At 38.2% G+C, this 21,703-nt stretch overlaps 1 protein-coding gene across 2 annotated transcripts in view; it reads left to right on the forward strand.

Moving 5' to 3' along the window:
• The window catches only part of CACNA1S (calcium voltage-gated channel subunit alpha1 S), a 75,973-nt gene that overhangs the window by 31,864 nt on the left and 22,406 nt on the right, over nt 1-21,703 (forward strand). The window contains exons 18-30 of one of the 2 annotated variants that reach the window (XM_034414734.3): nt 774-903; nt 2,215-2,274; nt 3,779-3,885; nt 5,532-5,619; nt 5,898-6,005; nt 7,290-7,342; nt 8,762-8,908; nt 9,509-9,710; nt 12,450-12,608; nt 13,400-13,510; nt 13,787-13,870; nt 17,132-17,188; nt 20,051-20,101. In XM_034414734.3, coding sequence (XP_034270625.2) covers nt 774-903; nt 2,215-2,274; nt 3,779-3,885; nt 5,532-5,619; nt 5,898-6,005; nt 7,290-7,342; nt 8,762-8,908; nt 9,509-9,710; nt 12,450-12,608; nt 13,400-13,510; nt 13,787-13,870; nt 17,132-17,188; nt 20,051-20,101 — 1,357 coding nt within the window. The remainder of the gene's footprint in view (nt 1-773; nt 904-2,214; nt 2,275-3,778; nt 3,886-5,531; nt 5,620-5,897; nt 6,006-7,289; nt 7,343-8,761; nt 8,909-9,508; nt 9,711-12,449; nt 12,609-13,399; nt 13,511-13,786; nt 13,871-17,131; nt 17,189-20,050; nt 20,102-21,703) is intronic. The other variant, XM_034414735.3, reaches the window with a different exon arrangement.

Raw genomic sequence — 21,703 nt, forward strand, 5'->3', positions numbered from 1 at the left:
AGGAAACTTCAGTCACCCCAAAGGCCTGGGTGAAGAGCCTGGTCTTCAGGGCTCTCCGAAATACCAGCAGGGTGGAGGACAACTGGATTTCAGGGAGAACTTTAGTCACTCCTGCAAGGGTCAAAATCTTACGGTGATCATAAGAAAAGGAGCAGCCACCTATTGATGGTGTAGTTATCAGACACAAAATTGTAATGCTGTACAACTCTGGTTCCTGTTTAAGAAAATTGTAAGTCAGAACAGCTCCCTTTGTAATTCCATTTCTGAACTGGATTAAAATACAAGTAAAATGTAAGGTGGCTGCCCCAAGACCATCATTTAATTTTTGGCCAAATAACAAATACAAATGAAATAAATTGCAATCTGGTAAACATTCCTCGCTGCTTAATACTCAGAAATTAAATCTTATCTAGTAATATAAGGGAGGCAGGGAGGCAACTTCCAGCCTCTCAGATCCTCTTTTGAAGGCTCCAGAGCTGCGTTTGACTGAACTCCCAGGAAACAGCAAAATTATAATGCAAACTTTAAGGGAATTTAAAGAACAGTAAGCCAGAAAGAAGCATAAAATCCAAGACCTACCCATATGCATGGATGTGGCCCTACCCATTAGTGACACGGAGCCCACCATTTCCTATTAAGTAAATGGTCTGTTCTTAGCATGTTCCTCTTCCTCTGTTCATATATGAACTTTCATTCAGGGGTCTTCTGATCAGAATACCAGCGTAAGCAATATATACTTAATTCTCTTTCTCCCCATGTCTTACTTTTTCCAGGATCCGGGTGCTGTGCCATAGATGTGTCAATGCCACCTGGTTCACCAACTTTATCCTCCTCTTCATTCTGCTCAGCAGCATCTCATTGGCAGCAGAAGACCCAATTCGAGCAGACTCATTCAGGAATCAGGTAAAAAGATGTAACATTTTTTTTACTACTACCGGTAGCATGGTAAATGTGGCTGATTACAGACCATCTTTCCCCAGCCTGGTACTCTCCAATGGTTTGTGATAGCAATCCCAAGAATGCTGTCTTGGAATCAGAGAAGTTGTAATCTCATCACATAACAACTTGGAGAACATCAAGTTGGGCAAGATTGATCCAGACAGAGCCATGAAATACGTGCATGCATTGTAGCTTCGCCTGAGTCCCCTCCATGATGCTGAATTGAACTGGTATTCTACCATCCTTCAGTTGAAGAAGAATGCTGTTGTGAAATGTGTTGACCCCATTGCCAACAGCTATCCTGCCACTGCTTCAGGTCACTGCATTGCTTGACTTCCCTCCAAGTTACTGGGTAACAAAGCAGAGCAAATTGTATATACCTTAAGGCACCATTGGATAATATTGGAATAAGGGAGAAAACACTACTTTAACAATTGTACAGCTAAAAATATGTATGGCCTATGGATGAGACAAAGACAAGAATATGGGAACATAGCACTAAAAAGTTGTACATTTATGCTGTGATTACGTGCAAGCAGTGAATGGCACTATGTAGATTGGTAGCAACAAAAGCCATATGTCAAAGAGAATAAGTAGGCAAAATAGATCAAAATAAGAGACAAGTTTGCATGTATGAACTGCCATTAGATATATAGGTAGTGATAGCAATTTCTGCTATCAAACATAGACATTTTAAATTCTGTGTATCTACTAGAAACATATTCTCATTAACGTAAAGCATGTTTAAAATCATTTTGTTTCCAAGATAAACTGAGTTATAAAATATATTAATTATCTAATTGCTTAAAAAGAAAAAAAATAGAGAGGTACTCAACATACCGATAAGCACCTATCATTGCAAAAGAGAGAGAGAGAGAAAATAATACATGTAAACTAAAAATATTCACCTTCATAAATAAACTTTAGTTTAAAATGTCTGAACATTTTAAAAAAATATTTAGGCAGTAAAGTTTGACATTACTGATGGAAAAGTGTCCGGTAATAGTCATATAATTAATGTGACAGCCCTCTCTGGTCCTTGTTGCTGCATTGCAGGCTTTATAGAAACTGCATCATAATTAAGCTTTGTTTTATACCTCATTCAAGATCTAACAAATTTGGTTTACCGTAAGTAAGTAGAAACGTTGATATTTTTATCTGTTGCCAATTCATTTCACATATTTTTACTAGAGTTTAGTGTGAGTGTTGGCAGAATTGCAACTGCATTTATTGACAAAAATAACTTTTTGTTTCTTTGTGGGGGGTCCTTTCCAGATTCTATCATATTTTGACATTGGCTTCACCTCTGTATTTACAGTGGAAATTATTCTAAAGGTGAGTTGACTTGTTCTCTTTCAAAATAATATTGGAAGGATTGGATATTTCTTATTCAGTTTCTATGGCTGCCCATCTCAAATAAGTCCCTCTGGGCAGTGAACAATGAAGCACAATACAAACACAATACCAAAAAATAAATATGTGTAGCAGCCAAGAAAAATAATAACTTATTAATATAAACCTGAAACAGAGTCCTTAACATTCTGGGCCGATAACCAGGTCTACAAGGCCTTACAAAAGACCAATAGGGTTGAGAATGTTTCAAAGATGAGTTAGGGTTAAGGGGCAGAGAAGGCATACCTCCTAGTCACTGTCAGCTGACATTCCTTGGCTGAAAGAACCCAGAGTATGACATCCTGCTGGACTGAATTGGATGGATAGAAACAACTGGGAGAAGATAGTACCTTAGGTAACCTGGTCCCAAGCCATGAAGGAGTTTAAGATGACAACCAGCACCCTGAATAGCACCCAAAAACACATTGGAAATCAATGAAGCTCACAATGTAACATGTTACATGTGTTGAATACAGGGCCGGATTTTCCTATAGGCTAACTAGGCTTCAGCCTAGGGCCTCAAGATCAAGAGGGGGCCGCAAGATCAAGAGGGGCCTACATTCAAATTGTTAGCAAAATTAAAATTACACTTTCACTATAGGTGAAAGGGCCTCATAAGTGGAATAGCCTAGGGCCTCTTTTCATCTAAATCCGGCCCTGGTTGAATACCTGATTTGTTTACCTATGCAACTGCATTCTCCATGAATGGAAGCTTCTGAATGCTCTTCCATGTAGAGCACATTGCAATAATTCAGATGGGAGGTCATGTGAACATGAATGAATGTGAGCAGAGTCTCTTGGTCTAGGAATGTGCATAACTGTCACACAATCTAAAGGTGTGCAAAGACCCTCCTAGCCATGGCTGCCACCTGCTTTTCTAGTAGGAGCTGTCAGTCCAAAAGGACCCAATTGTGCAGTGGGTCCATCTGAGGAAATACCATCCATCTAGGACCAAAGGTGGAAAACCCTTGCACCAGAAGGCCCAAGTATCCAAAGCCTTGCTTGGGTTGAGCATTGGGACACCCATTGTGCCCCAGAGCCTTCAGGCACTGGGACAGGACATCAACAGAATCACTGAGGTGGCATGGGGTGATGACATAAAGCTGGGTATCATCAGCATATTGATGCTGCCTCACTTCAAACCATTGGAACCCCTTGCTCAGTGGCCTCATGTAGATATTAAATGGAAGAGAAGACCAAGCACTGTGGCACCCCACAAATGGAAGGCTGGACTTTTCATTGCTATCAACACTTTGTTTGTTATTAATTACAAATACAGTTACCTTCTAGTCTTAGTTACTCTCTTGAGTTTATTTCATCCTCTGATTTCTGCTTCATTTTGTGTAACAGTAGATAGTCTTTCAAAAGGTCATCTTAATTTCAGATAGAAAAAAGAAACACAATGCTAGATTTATCAAAGCTAATTGAATCTTCTTGTTTCCTACAGATGACTACTTATGGTGCATTTCTTCACAAAGGATCCTTCTGTCGTAATTCTTTCAACATGCTAGACTTGCTTGTAGTTGTTGTCTCACTCATCTCCATGAAACTTGAGTAAGTGGATCATAGACAGGCAAGGCTTCCAATAGGTTACTCTGAGATTTCTTGTAGACCATGCACGATTTATAGTAATCCAATAACTCAGGAGAGTAGCATGGGATTGGTTATATGAATATTTGTAAAGTACATTTGTTTGGTTACCGGAGGGTTTGACAAGAAGGTATCTTCCCAATATTTTGGAGCAACTTTTACCACTAGTAGATAGCATGGCAAATGGTAAGAAATTGTGAGAGATTTAGTTGAGCACACCTGAAGGGCACCAAGCTACTTACTGCTGTAAGGACTACTTTGAATATAAAATGTAGGAATATTAAAATAGATTTCTGAAAATGCAAAATGTATTTATTATTTTATACAAACATGTTAACCACAATTCATTAACTGAGATCTTCATGATTTGGAAGATTGACGTTCTGTAATAGCAATATTAAGGACCCAGATTGTTGGGGGTAATATGCTGACTCTGTAAACCACTTAGCAAGGGCTGTAAAGCACTATGAAGTGGTATATAAGTCTAAGTGCTATTGCTATTGCTATTCACAGCCAATGTCGGTCAAAATATTGACAGTAAAAAAGCTATTTTTATCCTTTCTTTCAGTCAGAAAAAAAGAAATCAAAATGAAAACTAGAGGTATATTTAGCACTGACAGTTTAATCCAATTGACTGCTGGTTATGCAAAGACTTTGAAAACTTAACAGATGTATTTTTTGTCTTTTTTCCCCCCTGCTTATTTACACAAATTTCCTTCAAAGGTTTCTTTTAGTTACAGTGATTGATTGCAGTAGCTGGTGGATAGATAACATATTACAGTTTGAACAATTCTTCTGTTCCTCAGTAATCTAGGCTGAGATGGCATTTGAATGTTACAGGCTACAGTTCCTATGTTGTCCCTGTTTTGCTACTTAAAGCTGATAGCTATTCTGCTTTCATCTGAAATTAGGTATAAAATTGGCAAGGCAGGAACCAGTCTTGCTCAGACCAGCAGTTCTGTTGTGTAAACATAGAACAGGTGCACTCCAATCTCAAGGCTGAGAAATGAATGGCCAGAAGTTGATGCAAAAGTGTGGGAGAAAGAGGCTTAAGAACAACTTGGTCTCCAACTTCCACATGAGACGAATGAAGACAAATATACTGGTCCCAGGATAATGATCCAGGATCCAATCTGGGTCGATCACTGGGTGACCGACCCGGATTGGATCCTTCTATATGGAAATTTATTTCTATGTTCTAAAGTAGGTAGTTCTTGCGCATGTACTTCTTTCTTTTCTACAATAAAGCTACTTATTATTTGCCACATCAATCCCTGAAGGCTTTCGCTGTTATCTAGTTCCTGAAAGCAGAGCTGAGTTTTGAGGTGGGCTGGGGGGAAATGTTACGGATGTATAGCTATGCCTGGTCTGAAGCATGTCTTTCATGGAGCTCTTTTCTGACGAGTTTTCACAAGACATGCTGGGAATTAGGCAGCCACATAGAATTCTCTGACCTCCCTTCCTATTCTGGGAGTGCCCCAAGCCTTTCCTAAAAATAACGTCAAGGTCATATCTTCCTAGGCACACAATATCTTTGACAGCAGGACTATGAATGTAACCACAAAGGTTGCAAAAGCATAGTAAAGAATCTTTCCCATTTCCTGCAACAGGTCCAGTACCATCTCAGTGGTGAAAATCTTGAGGGTGCTCAGAGTACTGAGACCATTGAGAGCTATTAACAGAGCAAAGGGACTGAAGGTAAGCATCACTGCGACATAAACAAGGAGAAAGTGTTATATGTCCATATTTCTAAGTCTTGAATGCCATTTATAAGCTATTAGAATGCTTAATGTAGAACTTTACCTAAACTAATATACTTTACCTAAACTAACAAACTCCAGATATCTGGAACTGTGAATATCAAATTTATAAATCTCTTAATGTCTGCTGTGACATTAGATGATCGAACAGATAAACAAAACAATCTCTCTCTCTCTTTCTCTCTCTCACCCCTCCTTTTTTTTTTTCCTCTCTAGCATGTGGTCCAGTGTGTTTTTGTGGCTATTAAGACCATCGGCAACATTGTTCTTGTCACCTTCTTGCTACAGTTCATGTTTGCTTGCATTGCAGTGCAGCTCTTCAAGGTGAAAGCATTTCTAAGAATTAATTCTCATTTTGTCGTGTTCCATAGGCATGTATTGCAAACCTGTTGGCAATAACTGGGTAGCTGGGTTTTTTTTTTTTTTGGCAGCGGGGTGGGTGGGTGGGGTGGGGTGGGGTTGGTTTTTTTAAGTTTCTTGGACATCACTGATTCAGGCTGCTGACTCAATAATCCTATTTTTCTGAGTTTATTCCACTTGTCTCAGTGTGATGCCTTCCAGAAATACTGGGATTACAACTTTCCCAGCCATACTGAGCTAGGAACAGAATACAAGGGATAACTTTGATCTGAAGCTTACATAACTAGACAAGACTATGCAGCTGAAGACATGAAAGAGCAGCTGATGTTTATTAATCAAATTTATATAGCCACCCAACTCACAAAAACGGATTCTGGGCAGTGTTCAATAATAAATAAAAATACATTTTAAAAAATGGGCGTCTAAACATAAAAATCAACATTAAAAATTAATTAAAAATATATACAGATCCCAAGAAGAGAAAGAATGAATACATCCAATCTCAATACTGGAGCTATCTAAACAGGTCTCTGCTTGCTGGGACTCCCAGACTAATGGCAAAAATAGGCCTTGAGGGACTTCTGGAACATCAAAACATGGAGCTGATCTAATACTGGTGTGGAGAAGAATGTTCTAGAAGGCAGGGACCATGGCAGAGATAACCTGTTACCTGGGACCCACAAAATGTAGGTCTCTGGCAGATGGTATCCATAGTATGCTCTCTCTGCTGGGCTGGACTGATAAAATTGGGGAGAGGCAGTAGTCCCTCAGATAACCTGGTCCTGTGTCATGAAGACTTTAAAGGTTAAAACCAGCACCCTGAATTGGATGTGAAACAAACTGGCAGCCAATGAAGCTCAAGGAGCAAAGGTATAATATGGGCTGTTCTAGGGGCACACGTAACGGTCCACATGCTAATATTTGGCCTGCTAATGCTTAGAGGTATACTACAATAATATCAGCACATTAAATAGCCCCCCTCCATCCAGTTGTAGATAAGACTGGGAACATATTAGTCTCTTTCAATGCTATTACTATTTGGCATGGCAGTAAACTCTTTTAGGAAACAGGAATTCTTTCCATTTCCTCTTCAAGAACAGAAACCCATCTTTGATCCATCATTTGTAGCAGGAGATGCTCATTTTTAAAACAAGTCAAATCTAGTATCATCTGGGAAACACTATAATGTACACTATAATGTAAGACTAACACAATTAATAATTATTTTGGTTTCTGTTTTAAATATAGGGGAAGTTCTACAGCTGTACAGATTCAACTAAAATGACCGAATTAGAATGCCGGTACGCCTCCCTTTGGTTGTATATCATTCTTTTCTTCACTTCAGAAACATATCATTACAGCACGATTCTTTCCTGAAGGTTAGATTCAAGGAGATTGTCAGGTGCAAAGGATCAGAACCAGCCATTAAGTTGCAGCACAGAAGATTCATTAAAGTCTATACACAAGTATCTAGCCAACTAAAGTTCAACACTAAACTGGTGCCAAATAAGGGTCAACAGAATTCAGAAGGGGTTGGATTTGGACCATTTGTGGGAACTTAAGAACTCTAAGTTAATGATGCATTTAGCTCTGTCCCCCGCCACCACTTCTGCCTGCTGTTCTCCTATAGCCGTGATGGCGAACCTATGGCACGCGTGCCACAGGTGGCACGTGGAGCCATATCTGAGGGCACACGAGCATTGCCCTAGCTCAGCTCCAGCGCACATGTACGTGCCGGCCAGCTAATTTTCTGGCCTTCCGGGCCCACCGTTTCCAGCCTCTGGAAGGCCTCTGGAGGGCTGGGGAAGGCTGTTTTTGCCCTCCCCAGGCTCCAAGAAAGCCTCTGGAGCCTGGGGAGGGCAATAAACAGGCCTACTGAGCCCACCGTGCCATTGCGTGCCAAAAGTGGGGGAGCGCGGGGGATGGGGCACATTGAATTATGGGTGTGGGCATGGGTGTGCACGACCCCCCCACTCCCCCCGCTTTTGGCACACGATGGCAAAAAGGTTAGCCATCACTGTCCTATAGCTTCCCTTTCATTTCTAGGCACAAGGCAGTTTAACATTTAAGCACTTAAATGCAAGATAAAGTTAGAAAGATTCACATCTCATTTTTCTGTGAGATTTGGATTTTAAAATTTGATAAACATTCCTCCTATGCCTTAAGCTCTTAGAATACATCTAATGAGAAGCCCAAATATTATTATTATTATAATAGTTATATTATAATAAAAATAATTTGGAATTGTTCTTATACAACTAAACAAATACAATGTAAGCTAATAACCATCTGAATTTTCTCTAAACTAATAACATATATTTTCTTAATCTTCCGTAATGGATGTTCAGTAACTAATTTTTACTGTCCAGTGTACTTGTTTCTGAAAGGTTTATTAACGTGTAGGTGGCAGAAGCCATTTTTATACTGTTTCTTGCATTGTGATATTAAGAAAATATAAAATATTAATTGAACCATGGATCAATTAGTCATAAATGACTGACTGAAAGAAAAAAATTCCTTACTATATTGAAGGCCAAAAATAAGTAACTTGTTCAACAGAATTGAAATTAAAGCTGCAATGTTATATCTATTAAATTGGAAATATATATCCCTCAAACAAAATTGCTTATAGTATTTCTAAGTAGGCATCACTGTTATATTTTATATGCTGACTCAATGATTTAGGCTCTTTGTAGCTAATATATGGATTCTCATCCCAGGGGACACTTCATTTTGTACGTTGATGCTGATCCAACACAGGTTGTGGAAGAAGAAAGGAGGTGGCTGCACAATGATTTCCACTTTGACAATGTCTTATCAGCTATGATGTCTCTCTTCACTGTATCCACCTTTGAAGGATGGCCTCAGTGAGTACAGAATCCACTATGGAGAAAGGGTGTTTATATGTGTGTGTATTGGGGGGGTGGGGTGTTGCTAGGAATATTTAGACTAGTCATCTTCATCATGGTATCCTCAAAATGTCCTAGACTTCAGCTCCGTGAATTCCCAGCCAATGTGGCCAGTGCCATGATACAGTCCCATCAACTCTGGAAAATTGATTTAGTGGAATCCTATGGAACGCCACTGTTTCCTTTTGTCCTAGCTATTATTGTATAAGCAAAATGGCACAGAAAGAGGAAATTGTGGGCACATCACTAACAATCTTATCAGCAGTATGCACAAATTGCTGTTCGGGGCATTTACTGTATTTAAGCATAGAAATTATATTATTTGTTATTATCATAACCAATGAGATAATTGGAATAAAGATTATCATATTGTGGTTTGATCATTGAACAGAATGTACTATTTTCCTCACAGTACCATTTTGGAAAATTATGTGTTACCGGTGTACATACTGTATATTCACCATTAAATTAATTGTTTAGAAACCTGTTAAGATTGAACTTTTGAAAGCTCAATTATTTATGTCAATTAATTTGGAATCTCTGTCCTTTCTTTTCCAGACTATTGTATAAAGCAATTGATACGCACACTGAAGACATGGGCCCTATATACAATTATCGTATGGGCATTGCTATCTTCTTCATAATCTATCTCATTCTCATTGCCTTTTTTATGATGAACATCTTTGTAGGTTTCATCATTGTAACTTTTCAGGAGCAGGGTGAAACTGAGTACAAAGACTGTGAGCTGAACAAAAACCAGGTATGGCAAGTTTATCTTTTGGGCAGAATGTGACAAGTCCTAGATGTTAGGTTGTGCCAGTGGTGGGTTTCAAAAATTTTACTACTGTGAGTGTGGCTTGGTGGGCATGGCTTGGTGGGTGTGGCAGGGGAAGGATACTGTAAAATCTCCATTCCCACCCCACCCCAGGGGAAGGATACTGCAAAATCCCCATTTCCTCCCGATCAACTGGGAGGCAGAGAATAGATGGAGGCGGGGCCAGTCAGAGGTGGTATTTACCGGTTCTCCGAACTACTCAAAATTTCCGCTATTGGTTCTCCAGAACTGGTCAAAACTTGCTGAAACCCACCTCTGGGTGGTGCATATCAAAGATAGGGGCTAAAGTTGTGTGAACATCCCCAAAGTGCAAGGCTAACACTGAAACTGAGGCAAGAAATCACAATATTGTTAAAATGGCAGAACATATATTGTGACAATACTACACAAGGTCCCCTCTTTTGTATTTGTGTTGTAACATCACCTACAGGTACTTAGGGGGCAATGTTTGCCTTGTGGTGTCATGTGACATCAACAGTTAGAAAGGTATTAGTTGGGCATAGTTCAAAATTAGCTGCAGGAGTTTGCATTCTGAATATAGTAGTGTTATATATTGTCATTCAGTCAGAAATTTTGGATATTGCAAACTTTCAAATTATACAATGAAAATTTCTGCTGTATCTGATGTGAATAGGGGAATTATAAAAGGATCTGAGCACAGCAGCTCTGTGCAATCTGTAACTTTTCTTATTCAAGCAGGAAGGATAATTTGGTTATGATTAAGTAAACTCTAAAACGTATGGCCAGTTCCCCTTCTTGCCCTGAATATTTGCTTTTTTTCTTCTGTTGGACTACTAACAGTGCTGCATAAGATATTTTCATGGTTTATGGCTCATTCATTTATTTATTCAATTTACTGAACGTATGTGAAAAGAAGGCAATCCTAATTTTAAAATAACAACTGTCCATGTGAGGGCAATGTACATGCTTATTTATTTTATTTATTTTTTATTTTTTTATTTTTTTTATTAATTTGATTTATATGCCGCCCTTCTCCGGAGACTCAGGGCAGCTTACAATGTGCTCAGCAATAGCCTTCATCCTTTTGTATATTTATACAAAGTCAGCTTATTGCCCCCACAACTGGGTCCTCAATTTACGTACCTTAGAAAGGATGGAAGGCTGAGTCAACCTTGAGCCTTGGCGAGATTCGAACCTGCAGTAATTGCAGGCAACTGGTCTTAATAACCAGCTTAATAACAGGGTGCCTTACACCACTGTACTACCAAGGCACTTATACCACATACATGTTAATCCTGTGCATTGCTTAGTTTCCTTATATTGTAAATGTCCTTATAATGCTAACTCTAGCTGAAATGAGTCCTAAAAATCCCCCCCCCACGTACGTGTGACACATTTGGAGATGTGCATACTCCAATGGGGTAGGGGGAAGAAAAATACATTAATATGAATTGAATGGATATTTGTTGATTAAATTAATTGCCTTTAAAAGGCATTTCATTTATAAGTGAACTAAAGTCTCGATAGAAGAGAGTATTTGTAGCTCAGGATTGAACTGTGGGGTTCTTGGTGCTCTCTGAGCTTGGTTATTGTCTTGTGGATGTTTCATTACCAAACTAGGTAGCATCATTCATTCATTAATGAGCTAGTGTCCATTTGCATACTATACCCAAGTCATTCACTCCAATACAAGCCAAATTCATAAAATTATAGAAATGCCCACACATGTTATTTTTCCAGAAAAGAAGAAGAAAAGAAGAATAAACATAGAGCATATTGCCCATGTTTTGGAAGCTCAAGGCAGCTAGTGTGAGGGTCTCCATATGAGAGGCCACCACTGTGATGTAGTGATCAAGAATCTAGACTGGGATCAGAGGGATCCAGGTTCAGATGCCTCCTCAGCCATGGAAACTCATTGGGTGACTTTGGGCTAGTCATTCTTTCTCTCAGTCCAACTCACCTCACAGGTTTGATATTGGGATAAAATACAGGTAGTCCTCGTCTTACAACAATTCATTTAATGACTGTTCAAAGTTACAATGGCACTGAAAAAAGGGACTTATGATCATTTTTCACAGTTACAACCTTTGTAGCATCCCCATAATCATATGATCAAAATTCAGATGATTGGTAACTGACTCATCTTTATGACAGTTGCAGTGTCCCAGGGTCATGTGATCACTTTTTGGGACTCTTTGATGAGCAAAGTCAATGGGAAAGCCAGATTCACTTAACAACCGGGTTACTAACTTATCAACTGCAGTGATTCACTTAACAACTGAGGTCTGAAAGGTCATAAATTGGGGCAAAACTCATTTAACAAATGTCTCACTTAACAACATACATTTTGGGCTCAATTGCAGTCATAAGTCAAGGACTACCTGTAAAGGGTGATTCTCATGCTCTTGGGTAAAAGGTGGGATACAACTCTTAACAAATACATATGTACACTTGGTAAGTAAATAAGTAAGTAAATAAGTAAGTAAGTAAGTAAGTAAGTAAGTAAGTAAATAAATAAATAAATATTTTTTAAAAAATTGACAGCTATTTGTTGGAAAGCAATCTGTTTAAACATTGTGTTTATGAAAAGAACAAGCCACAATAAACACTTGGCATTGCTGATAGATCTCAGAAAATCGAGGCAAGTATAATAAGCCTGTTCCTTTTTGGCCTCTTCACATCTTGCCTTGCTTCTCATTTCAGCGCCAGTGTGTCCAGTATGCCCTGAAAGCACGGCCTCTGCGATGCTACATTCCCAAGAACCCTTACCAATACCAGATCTGGTATTTGGTGACCTCCTCCTACTTTGAGTACCTCATGTTTTTCCTGATCACACTGAACACCATCTGCTTGGGCATGCAGGTATGGATGCAAAGAACTCCTCTTCAGCTGTGGAATGGTGGTGGCAGTAGCGGGAACTATGAAATTTTGGGACAAACCTGCCTGCTGAAGGAAAGCTGAAACACAGGATTCATCCACATGCCCACTAATTTTACCTTGAAGATGCCTTGCTAGCCATGCTTTAAAGACCTGTCCACATGATGCAACCTTTATCTCATCCCAGCTGAGAGCACCTAACTTATTTATCTGCTTTGAAGTTAAAGTGATGTGTTTTCCATCTTTCCCTTACACGAGCCTTGCTAATTGCAAGGCACTTCAGCTGAAACTGTGACACTGATGATGTGATCAAAGACTGTTATTTGCCCAGTGTCCTCTTGGTCACTTTCCATATTTTTCATTCTTAATCCTGCAGTCTGTGAGGTTTAATTTTCCAAAGAGAAAGTCTGTGGACAAAATTTCGCTGTTCGCATTTGTTAAACGTGTCCATCAAAAGCATCATTATGTATAGGCTATCACACACACACAAACTCTTCATCTAGTTGTTGCTTTCTACAAAGTGACCAGAGCAGTAGTTTTTCATTGCCATTCTGGCAATAGGAATAGCAGACAATAAGATATAGGGCAAGGAGAAGTTAAGAGGACAAGAGGAGAATCCATTATCTAGTACCATTCTAACTATTTTCAGACAGAGAGAGAGCAAGCCAAAAAACAAAGAGAAAGCAAGCAAAGTGACTCTGTCCTTAACGAAAAGCTTTATTCTTTAAAAAAAGCCCATGTTTTCTTAATAATCTGTTTTTCAACTATCTCTACAGCATTATAAGCAATCAGAGTTTATGAACCAGCTCTCAGATGTCCTCAATGTGGTCTTCACCATCCTCTTTACTATTGAGATGATTCTTAAACTGATAGCTTTCAAGGCTAAGGTGAGTGAGAATCAATGCATCACAACTTCTATCAGAAAGCCAGCCTGACCTTGGTTTAGAATAACACAAGCCATCTTCAGTGAGGATGGTCCTAAAAGACCACTTGTGTGGGCTATATATCTGTTACTTTGTTTTAATAAAACCACTTGTGTGGGCTATATATCTGTTACTTGTTTTAATAAGGTCACAAGGTTCAGCAATAAGCCAAAAAGTTCAACACTGATTCTTTCAGCTTAATCTATTTATTTGGAGTTTACATTCTTCTTTCTTTTCTAGGGATACTTTGGGGACCCCTGGAATGTCTTTGATTTTCTCATAGTTGTCGGCAGCATCATTGATGTCATCCTGAGTCAGATTGATGTAAGTGCTATGAGGATAATTGTATTGGAAAGAAACAAGGAGTCGGAACGACTTCTTAAACTGAAGGGAAGGGGAACAATGACTGTCACTACTAAGCAGCCACAGTTTCCCAGCTCCCCAAAGATGTCGTGAGTGCTGCATGTTGAATACAGCTTCTAAATCACAGCAATCGTCAATCATTTTCAGTTTCTTCTGGTGGGAGATAGTAATCATTGCCATTTGCTAGTTGATGGGTTGCAGATCCCTTAGTTAGAGTTTGAGTAGGTCATGTTCTGCAAACCTCAGACATTTTTCAAGAATCATCTTAAGGTAATTTGTTCTTGATTTTTTTTACTGATCAAGGACTGATATATCATAGCCAGGGGACACCACTTCTCCTACAGCATCTGTGTGTTCTCTAAACCTTGAGCTTCAATAAATCATACATACATGGCAATTGTGATATGAAATTCCTCTTGAAATGGCTTGCCTCATGGTACCGGCAGAGAATTTCTACTCTGTGGTCCATGGCAACCATATGTCATCTGCTTAGTATTTGTGCTTCTACTGCGTCTCTCTTTATGGTACGTGCATAATTTGGGCTTTTTGCATACATGTGCATGGATGCTATGATATAAACACAAGCATATTGAAATATATGCCATAAGTGGAATTGCATATGCATTTTCCAACACTGAATATGCGTATAAAGGAGAGAAAGCGCATAGCTTTGGATGAAAAATGTCTTCATGTGCCTTTGGCTCCATTGCTATTGTTTACAGCTACAGTTAGCTATTACTTTAGAAACAAGATTAGAAGTATGAAAATCTACAATATTACTCATCAGTAGTATTTGCATTTTATTCAGGATTACTCAAATCATTACAAACTTATTCTGTAACTTGTTTTCTTTCATATATATCAGTCCCTATAAAAAATAGTTATGTTTCTTTATAGTCCAAATTTGCTTTATCACTGGTTCCAAAGTTTTATAAATCACCAATACAAAGATCAACCTGTTTTAGGATTTTTCTTCTCAAATCTAAACATGAAGAGCTAAGGGCAAGATTGTGCATCAAAAGTCCCCACTGAAATTTTCTCTTTTTCCCTGTATCATGGGGTACATTTCTTAATCTACCTGGAGACTCCCAAGTTTTTATCTGTCAAATGTACAGACTTTGTACATGACTCGACTCATTAAAACATTTGGGAAATAGACATAGAAAGTTAACCTAAAAAAGAAATCAAATTCAGTGAAATTTAGATGGGGAATCTGGCAGCTGCCTGGTGAGTATTCTCTTGCTTTGGGAATCTGTAGTTTTCTTCACCATCAGAGATGGAAATTCTTCTTGTCCTAATTTCATTCTTCTTATGTTACACTGGAATATTTTTTACTGAACTGTTGTGAGTTGTAAATTGTACGTTGCAAAAGGACCATCATTCTCATAAAACATCATCTTGATATACTTCCATGCTGATTGCTTTGTATATTCTTGGTTCATAAAAAAAGCAAAAATATTTTTAGAACTTCTGTTTATCTTCCCAAAACATTGTATCTTTGGTTTTCAAACCAAATTAATATTCTTTTCTTTTATCCTTCTTCATACAGTAGTCTCTTTGTCTCATTTAGTTGTAAGCTGATGTTGACTACATTTTGTGTTTCATACATTTTTAGATGGACTAATAGAAGTCATGTCTGATAGTATTATGTTCAGAAACAAATGATGAATACATTAAGGTTCATATCTATGGACCTAGGAATCATAACTTCATTGTTCAAATAAGGTTTATTCCTAGTAAAAGAGAAAGAACAAGTTAGAATATTGCTCCATCAAATGTGACCATACGTAGCAGGCTTAAAGCACAAATATTAGACTAATGCCAGGATTTTCAGATGTTACACCAAGCACAGCTATAAACCTCAGCTTAAATACTTTTCAAAATTTGGCTTATCCAGTAGAAAATTTACTAATTCAGCAAAATTAGTTTCATTATTGCAGACAAGGATGAATCTTACACGGAGAATATCTATCTTATCAATACAATAATAATCAAGGTCTATATAAATTTATATTCCAAGTTTTATATTCTAGGATTTTTCCTTCCACAATTCCATGTTAATGGATCCTAGTACTTCTGTTGGTGGTCTTGGAAGGCACCTGATCTATGCTGACATAGCTTTTTTTTTTCGCCTGAGAACTGTAGGGGTTTGACCAGGGGTGAAATCCAGCAGGTTCTGACAGGTTCTGGAGAACCGGTAGCGGAAATTTTGAGTAGTTCGGAGAACCGACAAATACCACCTCTGGCTGGCCCCAGAGTGAGGTGGGAATGGAGATTTTGCAATATCCTTCCCCCAGGAGAGGAGGGAATGGAGATTTTGAAGTATCCTTCCCCTGGAGTGGGGTGGGAATGGAGATTTTGCAATATCCTTCCCCTGCCACGCCCACCAAGCCATGCCCACAGAACCAGTAGGGAAAAAAATTTGGATTTCACCCCTGGGTTTGACCTTGTAAAGTGCCAGCTATATAAGGAGATGCATAATGGCTTCTAGCAGGAAGCCAGACTGACAAGGAAATATTAAAATATCTGCATGTGGATACTGATCAGTGCATTTGGAATGAACATACAGTCATGAAAAGAAACTTGTCTTGCTAATTTTTGTACAAAGACAACTCTGTCTTTTATCTATTCAATTGTTGTATTGTTTTTATAGATTAGAACTATTATTTTCAGAAATCAATAAGAAGGAAGACATTCTGAGAATTGAGTCTTTCTGAAAACCTGACCATGATAAGCCATAATAGGACGGAACATAGAGCCTGATTTCTTCTGGAAGTACCCACCACATGACTATATTTGAAATTTAATTCACTTGTGGTCTCTTGGCAGTTTGGCTGTAGCTGATAATGTGTCATAGACAGTTATAGGCATCTAATCTTGGAAGAAATATATCTTATATAAATATTCAAAAAGGTCTCTTGATTTCTCTTAGTTTTATCCAATTCTCTTAGGAGATTTCTACGTTCTGCTAAAAACACTACTAGCTTAATGCACTTCATGTCATTGCTTTTTATTCATTATTCTTCAATCCTTTCCTCCTTCCTCCTTTCTACCTGTACATCTCATTGTAATTCTAATGTGATTCCTTCATGATTTCTCTGTGAAACACCAGTCCACCCCTCCCCCCTCATTTCCTATCCCTTTCTCTTTCCAAATCATTGTTTCCAACTTCTCTATTTTTTTTAATACTGCACTTGGCTGACTCTGTTGTTTTCTTGACAGACAATTCTTGTTTCCAGTGGTGGATTGTACTGCCTAAGCGGTGGCTGTGATGGCGTTGTAAATATCAGCTGCATGACGTTGTTGTGGACACCATTTTGTTCCACATTTCCCTTTCCTCCTTTTCTAGATTATTTCTTCTTGCTGTGTGCTGCTGTGTAAAAGTGTGAGTTGCATGCAACTAATGCTGAAAGCGGGTCTGTAGGAAAACAAACTGTGATCCTCTAGAAATAATGCCGATAATGCCGATAAAGGGAACTTGTTTATGGAGCAGTTATTGAAGAATCGCTTAAGCACACTACAGTTTCCTTGGGTGAGGCTCTTTTTTCCTAGTTTACTTTCTGTGGTGTAAGTATTTATTTATTTATTTAGAAAATTTATATAGCCGTCTACTCGCTCACAGCTACTCTAGGTGGCTTACAAACAATGAAAACATGGTATAGAACAAAAATAAAAAAATAAAATAAAAAACAGTACCCTCCCCTGCCCACCCTCCACCACCACCCTGCACAACACACAGTCAAATAAGCCATTTGATGGGCTCCACCCCACTCTGGGTTCCCCAGGCCCACTAGCAAAAGTCTTCAGGGCCTTACGAAAGAGTGTTGAAGTGGGGGGGGCAGTCTAATTTTGGAAGAGATGATATTCCAAAGGGATATTCTACTTCTTGGTGATTGACACCTTCCATATGAATGGATTGGTGCAATGGTGCAATCCAGTGGTGGGATTCAGCCAGTTTCCACCACTTCGGGAGAAAAAGGTTGTTAACTTTCTGAGCAGTTTGGCAAACTGGTTTTTGGAAGAAATCATTAGGGCAGAGAACCGGTTGTTAAATTACTTGAATCCCACCACTGGTGCAATCCCTTTAATTCTCTCCCTATAAAGGGCTATGAGAATAACCTTGAGAGACAGGAGTAAGAACCACAGCCTAGACAAAAGTCTGCTAAGAGAAAACTTGAGTCCAAAGCAGGAATGGGCATCGAGAAAACACCTCAGTTATTCACTCTCCCTAGTTCTTCTTTGTTCTTAGCAAGGGGAGAACAGCAAAATCCAGGGACTGAGGAAAAGCTTTCAGACTTGCAAGATTCTGTCACTGTAACCTTATAATAAAGGTAGTATTGGTATTCATGCTTTCCTGACCTGGATCATCTTGAAGGGTTGACACTCCTATGAAATATACTGTATCAAATTTATCCCTGCCTACTTTTTTTTCAGCTTCTGTGTGGTTTCAGCGCTTTGGTTTAAGGGTATATACCTTGTTTCAGGGCAAAACAACAAAGGTATAAATCAGATAACTGGCTATTCATCACATCCTTTCCTGATCATAGTTCCTTCTTGTGACACTTTTGGTTTTGAATCTGCGGTGTTCAAACTTTGGAGGATGATGCAGAAGAATTTCATTTAATAAGAAAGTCCTTTCTAGAGGCAATTTAGTCCATGGCAATGCCAGTTCAGCATTAGGCTTGGATAGCCCTTTAGAACAATAGATAATATTAGCTGCATATGCATGCAGCCTGTTACATCCTTCCTATCACAATGTGACTTTGATTATCTTATTTAATCAAGCTCACATGATGACAGTCCATAATTCATTCAATCCATAGGGGCTTTCCTTTTTTTGTTCACTTTCCACTATTGTGCAAATAGTGAAGGTAGAGAGGTACAGTGGGTGTACATGAAGATGGCAACGTGCAAAAAAACCCTGGTCAGCATTGGCAGTTCTGTTGCCATAGAGCAGTGATGGTATTGCACCAATATCCAGTGCTATCACCATCACCTATATAGTCTTCTGTCTCTAGGTTACAAATAAACAAGGTACAAAAGTAATACAAATAAAAGTTTAGTGTTGATATAGAAAGAAAAGATAGGAAAAATAGAAAGAATAAGAAAATATATTTCATTATCTAGCTCATATAAACCTATTTCCTTTTGGTATGGACTGATACCAAAGCAATGATATTAAATAATGTAATATCTGTGCTTATTGGTCAAGAACAATGTAATTTTACTGAAAAAAAATAAAATATACTTAAAACTGCTGAAATGGACATTTAAACAGAGTTGCTAAAATTCGTAAAAACAGCTACTGTATTTTTAATGTAAAAAAAAGGTCAGGTGCAATGGAATTTTTACATTAAATATGATCGAGTCTACTTAAGAACTGAGGACTGAAACTGATTTATGAACTATGGTTTTTGCTTCTCTGCAGAAGCATAAATCTATGAATCAGTTTTGTAGCAAATGTATGCTACTTAGAAGTAACCCATGTAAATTACTTTGCAGTTCTGAGTTTTACTCTGCTTTGAATAGGTGATATCCTTGTTGCTACAATCATTATACCAATATATGCCCAATATTAGGATGAATATACAGAAAAAAACCAGTTGAACTGTTATGAGTTCCTCACCAAAAAGAACTTTCCAACTACTGAATTATCTTTGTATATATAGGTAATTCAGTAGTTTGAAAGTTGTTTTTGGTAGGGAAGCCATATCAGTTCAATATATGGATCCTAATGTTCCTTGGAAAAAAATCATTACATTTACAACTGTGTATGCACTGGTTAAGTTTATGATAGTATCAGATTTTACAATAATCATATCATTTGGTGTTTCCTGTCATGTGTATGTTTTCTTTTTGACAAATTGAATCTACACCTTCTAGACTTCAATGACTTTCTTTGTTTCAGTAAAAGCCAGCAGTCCATCAGTATTAATCCATGGTGGAATTGCTAGGCTTAGCACTAAATATAATAACAGTGGCATGAATCTCCATCCTGTATTCCAGCCCTTCTGTGTCAGCATGAAATCAACCATCTAGTTTTATCCAGTCCCTTAGTTTAGCATGTTGTTGATCCTGAACCCCTACTTCTACTTGTGTTGCAACCATTGCCGTGTTCATTACCATGGAATATATTCACAGACCAAGCCACTGGCAGTCCAAGGAGCCTACAACAATGGAGACACATCACAGGTAAATGCTGTTTTATTGGTTATTTAAAATATTTACATACTGTCCCTATGTTTCCAATGTGCTTTACAAAAATGAGATGCAGATGAAAAACAAGTAAAAGAATATTATGTGATTTTATGAAAAGTTGCATGAAGTAAATAAAAATAATGATGGAAGAATAAAATGGTGATTGCTTGGCACTGAATAGGTAATAATGATAGTTTCACAATAGTATTTGTCGGACTACTTCCAGCAAGCTGCCCTGGAAACAGATAAATTAGTATATTAGAATACTGGAGCTCTGATAAGTGGCTTATACTAGAAAAGCAAACAAAGCCATTATGAAAGAATTCCAGGGATTCCTGTGTATCAAATACACATCCCATTTAGCATGAAACTAAGGTTCAAATTGTTGTGCCTCTTGTGACATTGTGATGCAATGGTCCACTAGAAGCCACTTTCTTTGGACAGAAGGGATGATGTCCAACTGGCTTTTGGTACTGAAATGATCCAAGAGCAAGCTCTTAATCTGTGATCATATAAGATCCAGCTCTCATATCTTTTCTGGAAAGAGATTTTTTTTTTTTTAGTGCAGTTGTTCCAAACAAGTGGTATACCATAGCTGAGACACAAAATTGTATAGGTGGAACACACATAAGTCATTCAGACTTTGAAAACCTTCCTGAATTGATAAATACAATAATAGGATTTCTGTAAACATTACAGGGTCCCTTAGGAAAAGAAAATGACTTTTTATATCTATCTAGATTCTTTCAAGTAAAAACTTATGGGACTTAAAATACAAAAAACTGAGAATTACTGCCTTAGTTCTACTTGTTGTACCTCTAAGGCTAAGGGCATCTAGAGAATAGCTTTCAAATATGACTTCAATACCTGGATAAATTAGTATATAGGAGGTATTCCTTCAGATACTTGGGTCCTATTCTGTTTTGTAGTTTGTTTAATACATGCAAAAATTCAAGTGCAACAGGAATGACCAAGCTAGATGAAACAAGGTGAGATATTCTCAGTGGAAATAACAGTAGGCAATGGATCTTTGATAGCTCCAGTGAATCTGGTTGGTTGAGTTTCTCGTATATTGAAATATATAATAAACAAATGTTGGCCCAGTTACAGTGTTTCATGCACTTTACTGAATACATATTTTCAGAACATACTGCTAAGCTATAAGCCTTGGTTTACAAATGACAGTGGCTGGGTTCACACAACACACACACACACATAACTGTCACTGTACATCCTTTTTTGAAAGAAGTGTCTGAATTTTTCTAGATCTTCTAATTTAATTTTGTGGTCTTGGATTTCTGCAAGGACAGGGAGTTGGAAAATGTGCCAAAAACACATAATCTAAAAGATGAATACAAGTCTGTGTCCTTCAAAGAGTCAAAGGTCTTTGAAGATGAACTAATTGATATTCCCATGGACTGCCCTGGTTGTTGGTTTTTTTTGGGGTGGGGTTGTTAATTCAAAGGCTGAAAGTGGTGCTACATCCTCAGCTATATAAAGCTTTAAAGCAGGATTGGGAAAAATGATTTGTGCCTGAAGTCAAGAAGCACATGGGGCCAAAATAGTGGTAGGTAGGTCTAGAAGAGCAAAACTGAG

Source organism: Pantherophis guttatus, chromosome 3 (genome assembly GCF_059756535.1).
Source record: "Pantherophis guttatus breed Tessera chromosome 3, ASM5975653v1, whole genome shotgun sequence".
Taxonomy (NCBI): domain Eukaryota; kingdom Metazoa; phylum Chordata; class Lepidosauria; order Squamata; family Colubridae; genus Pantherophis; species Pantherophis guttatus.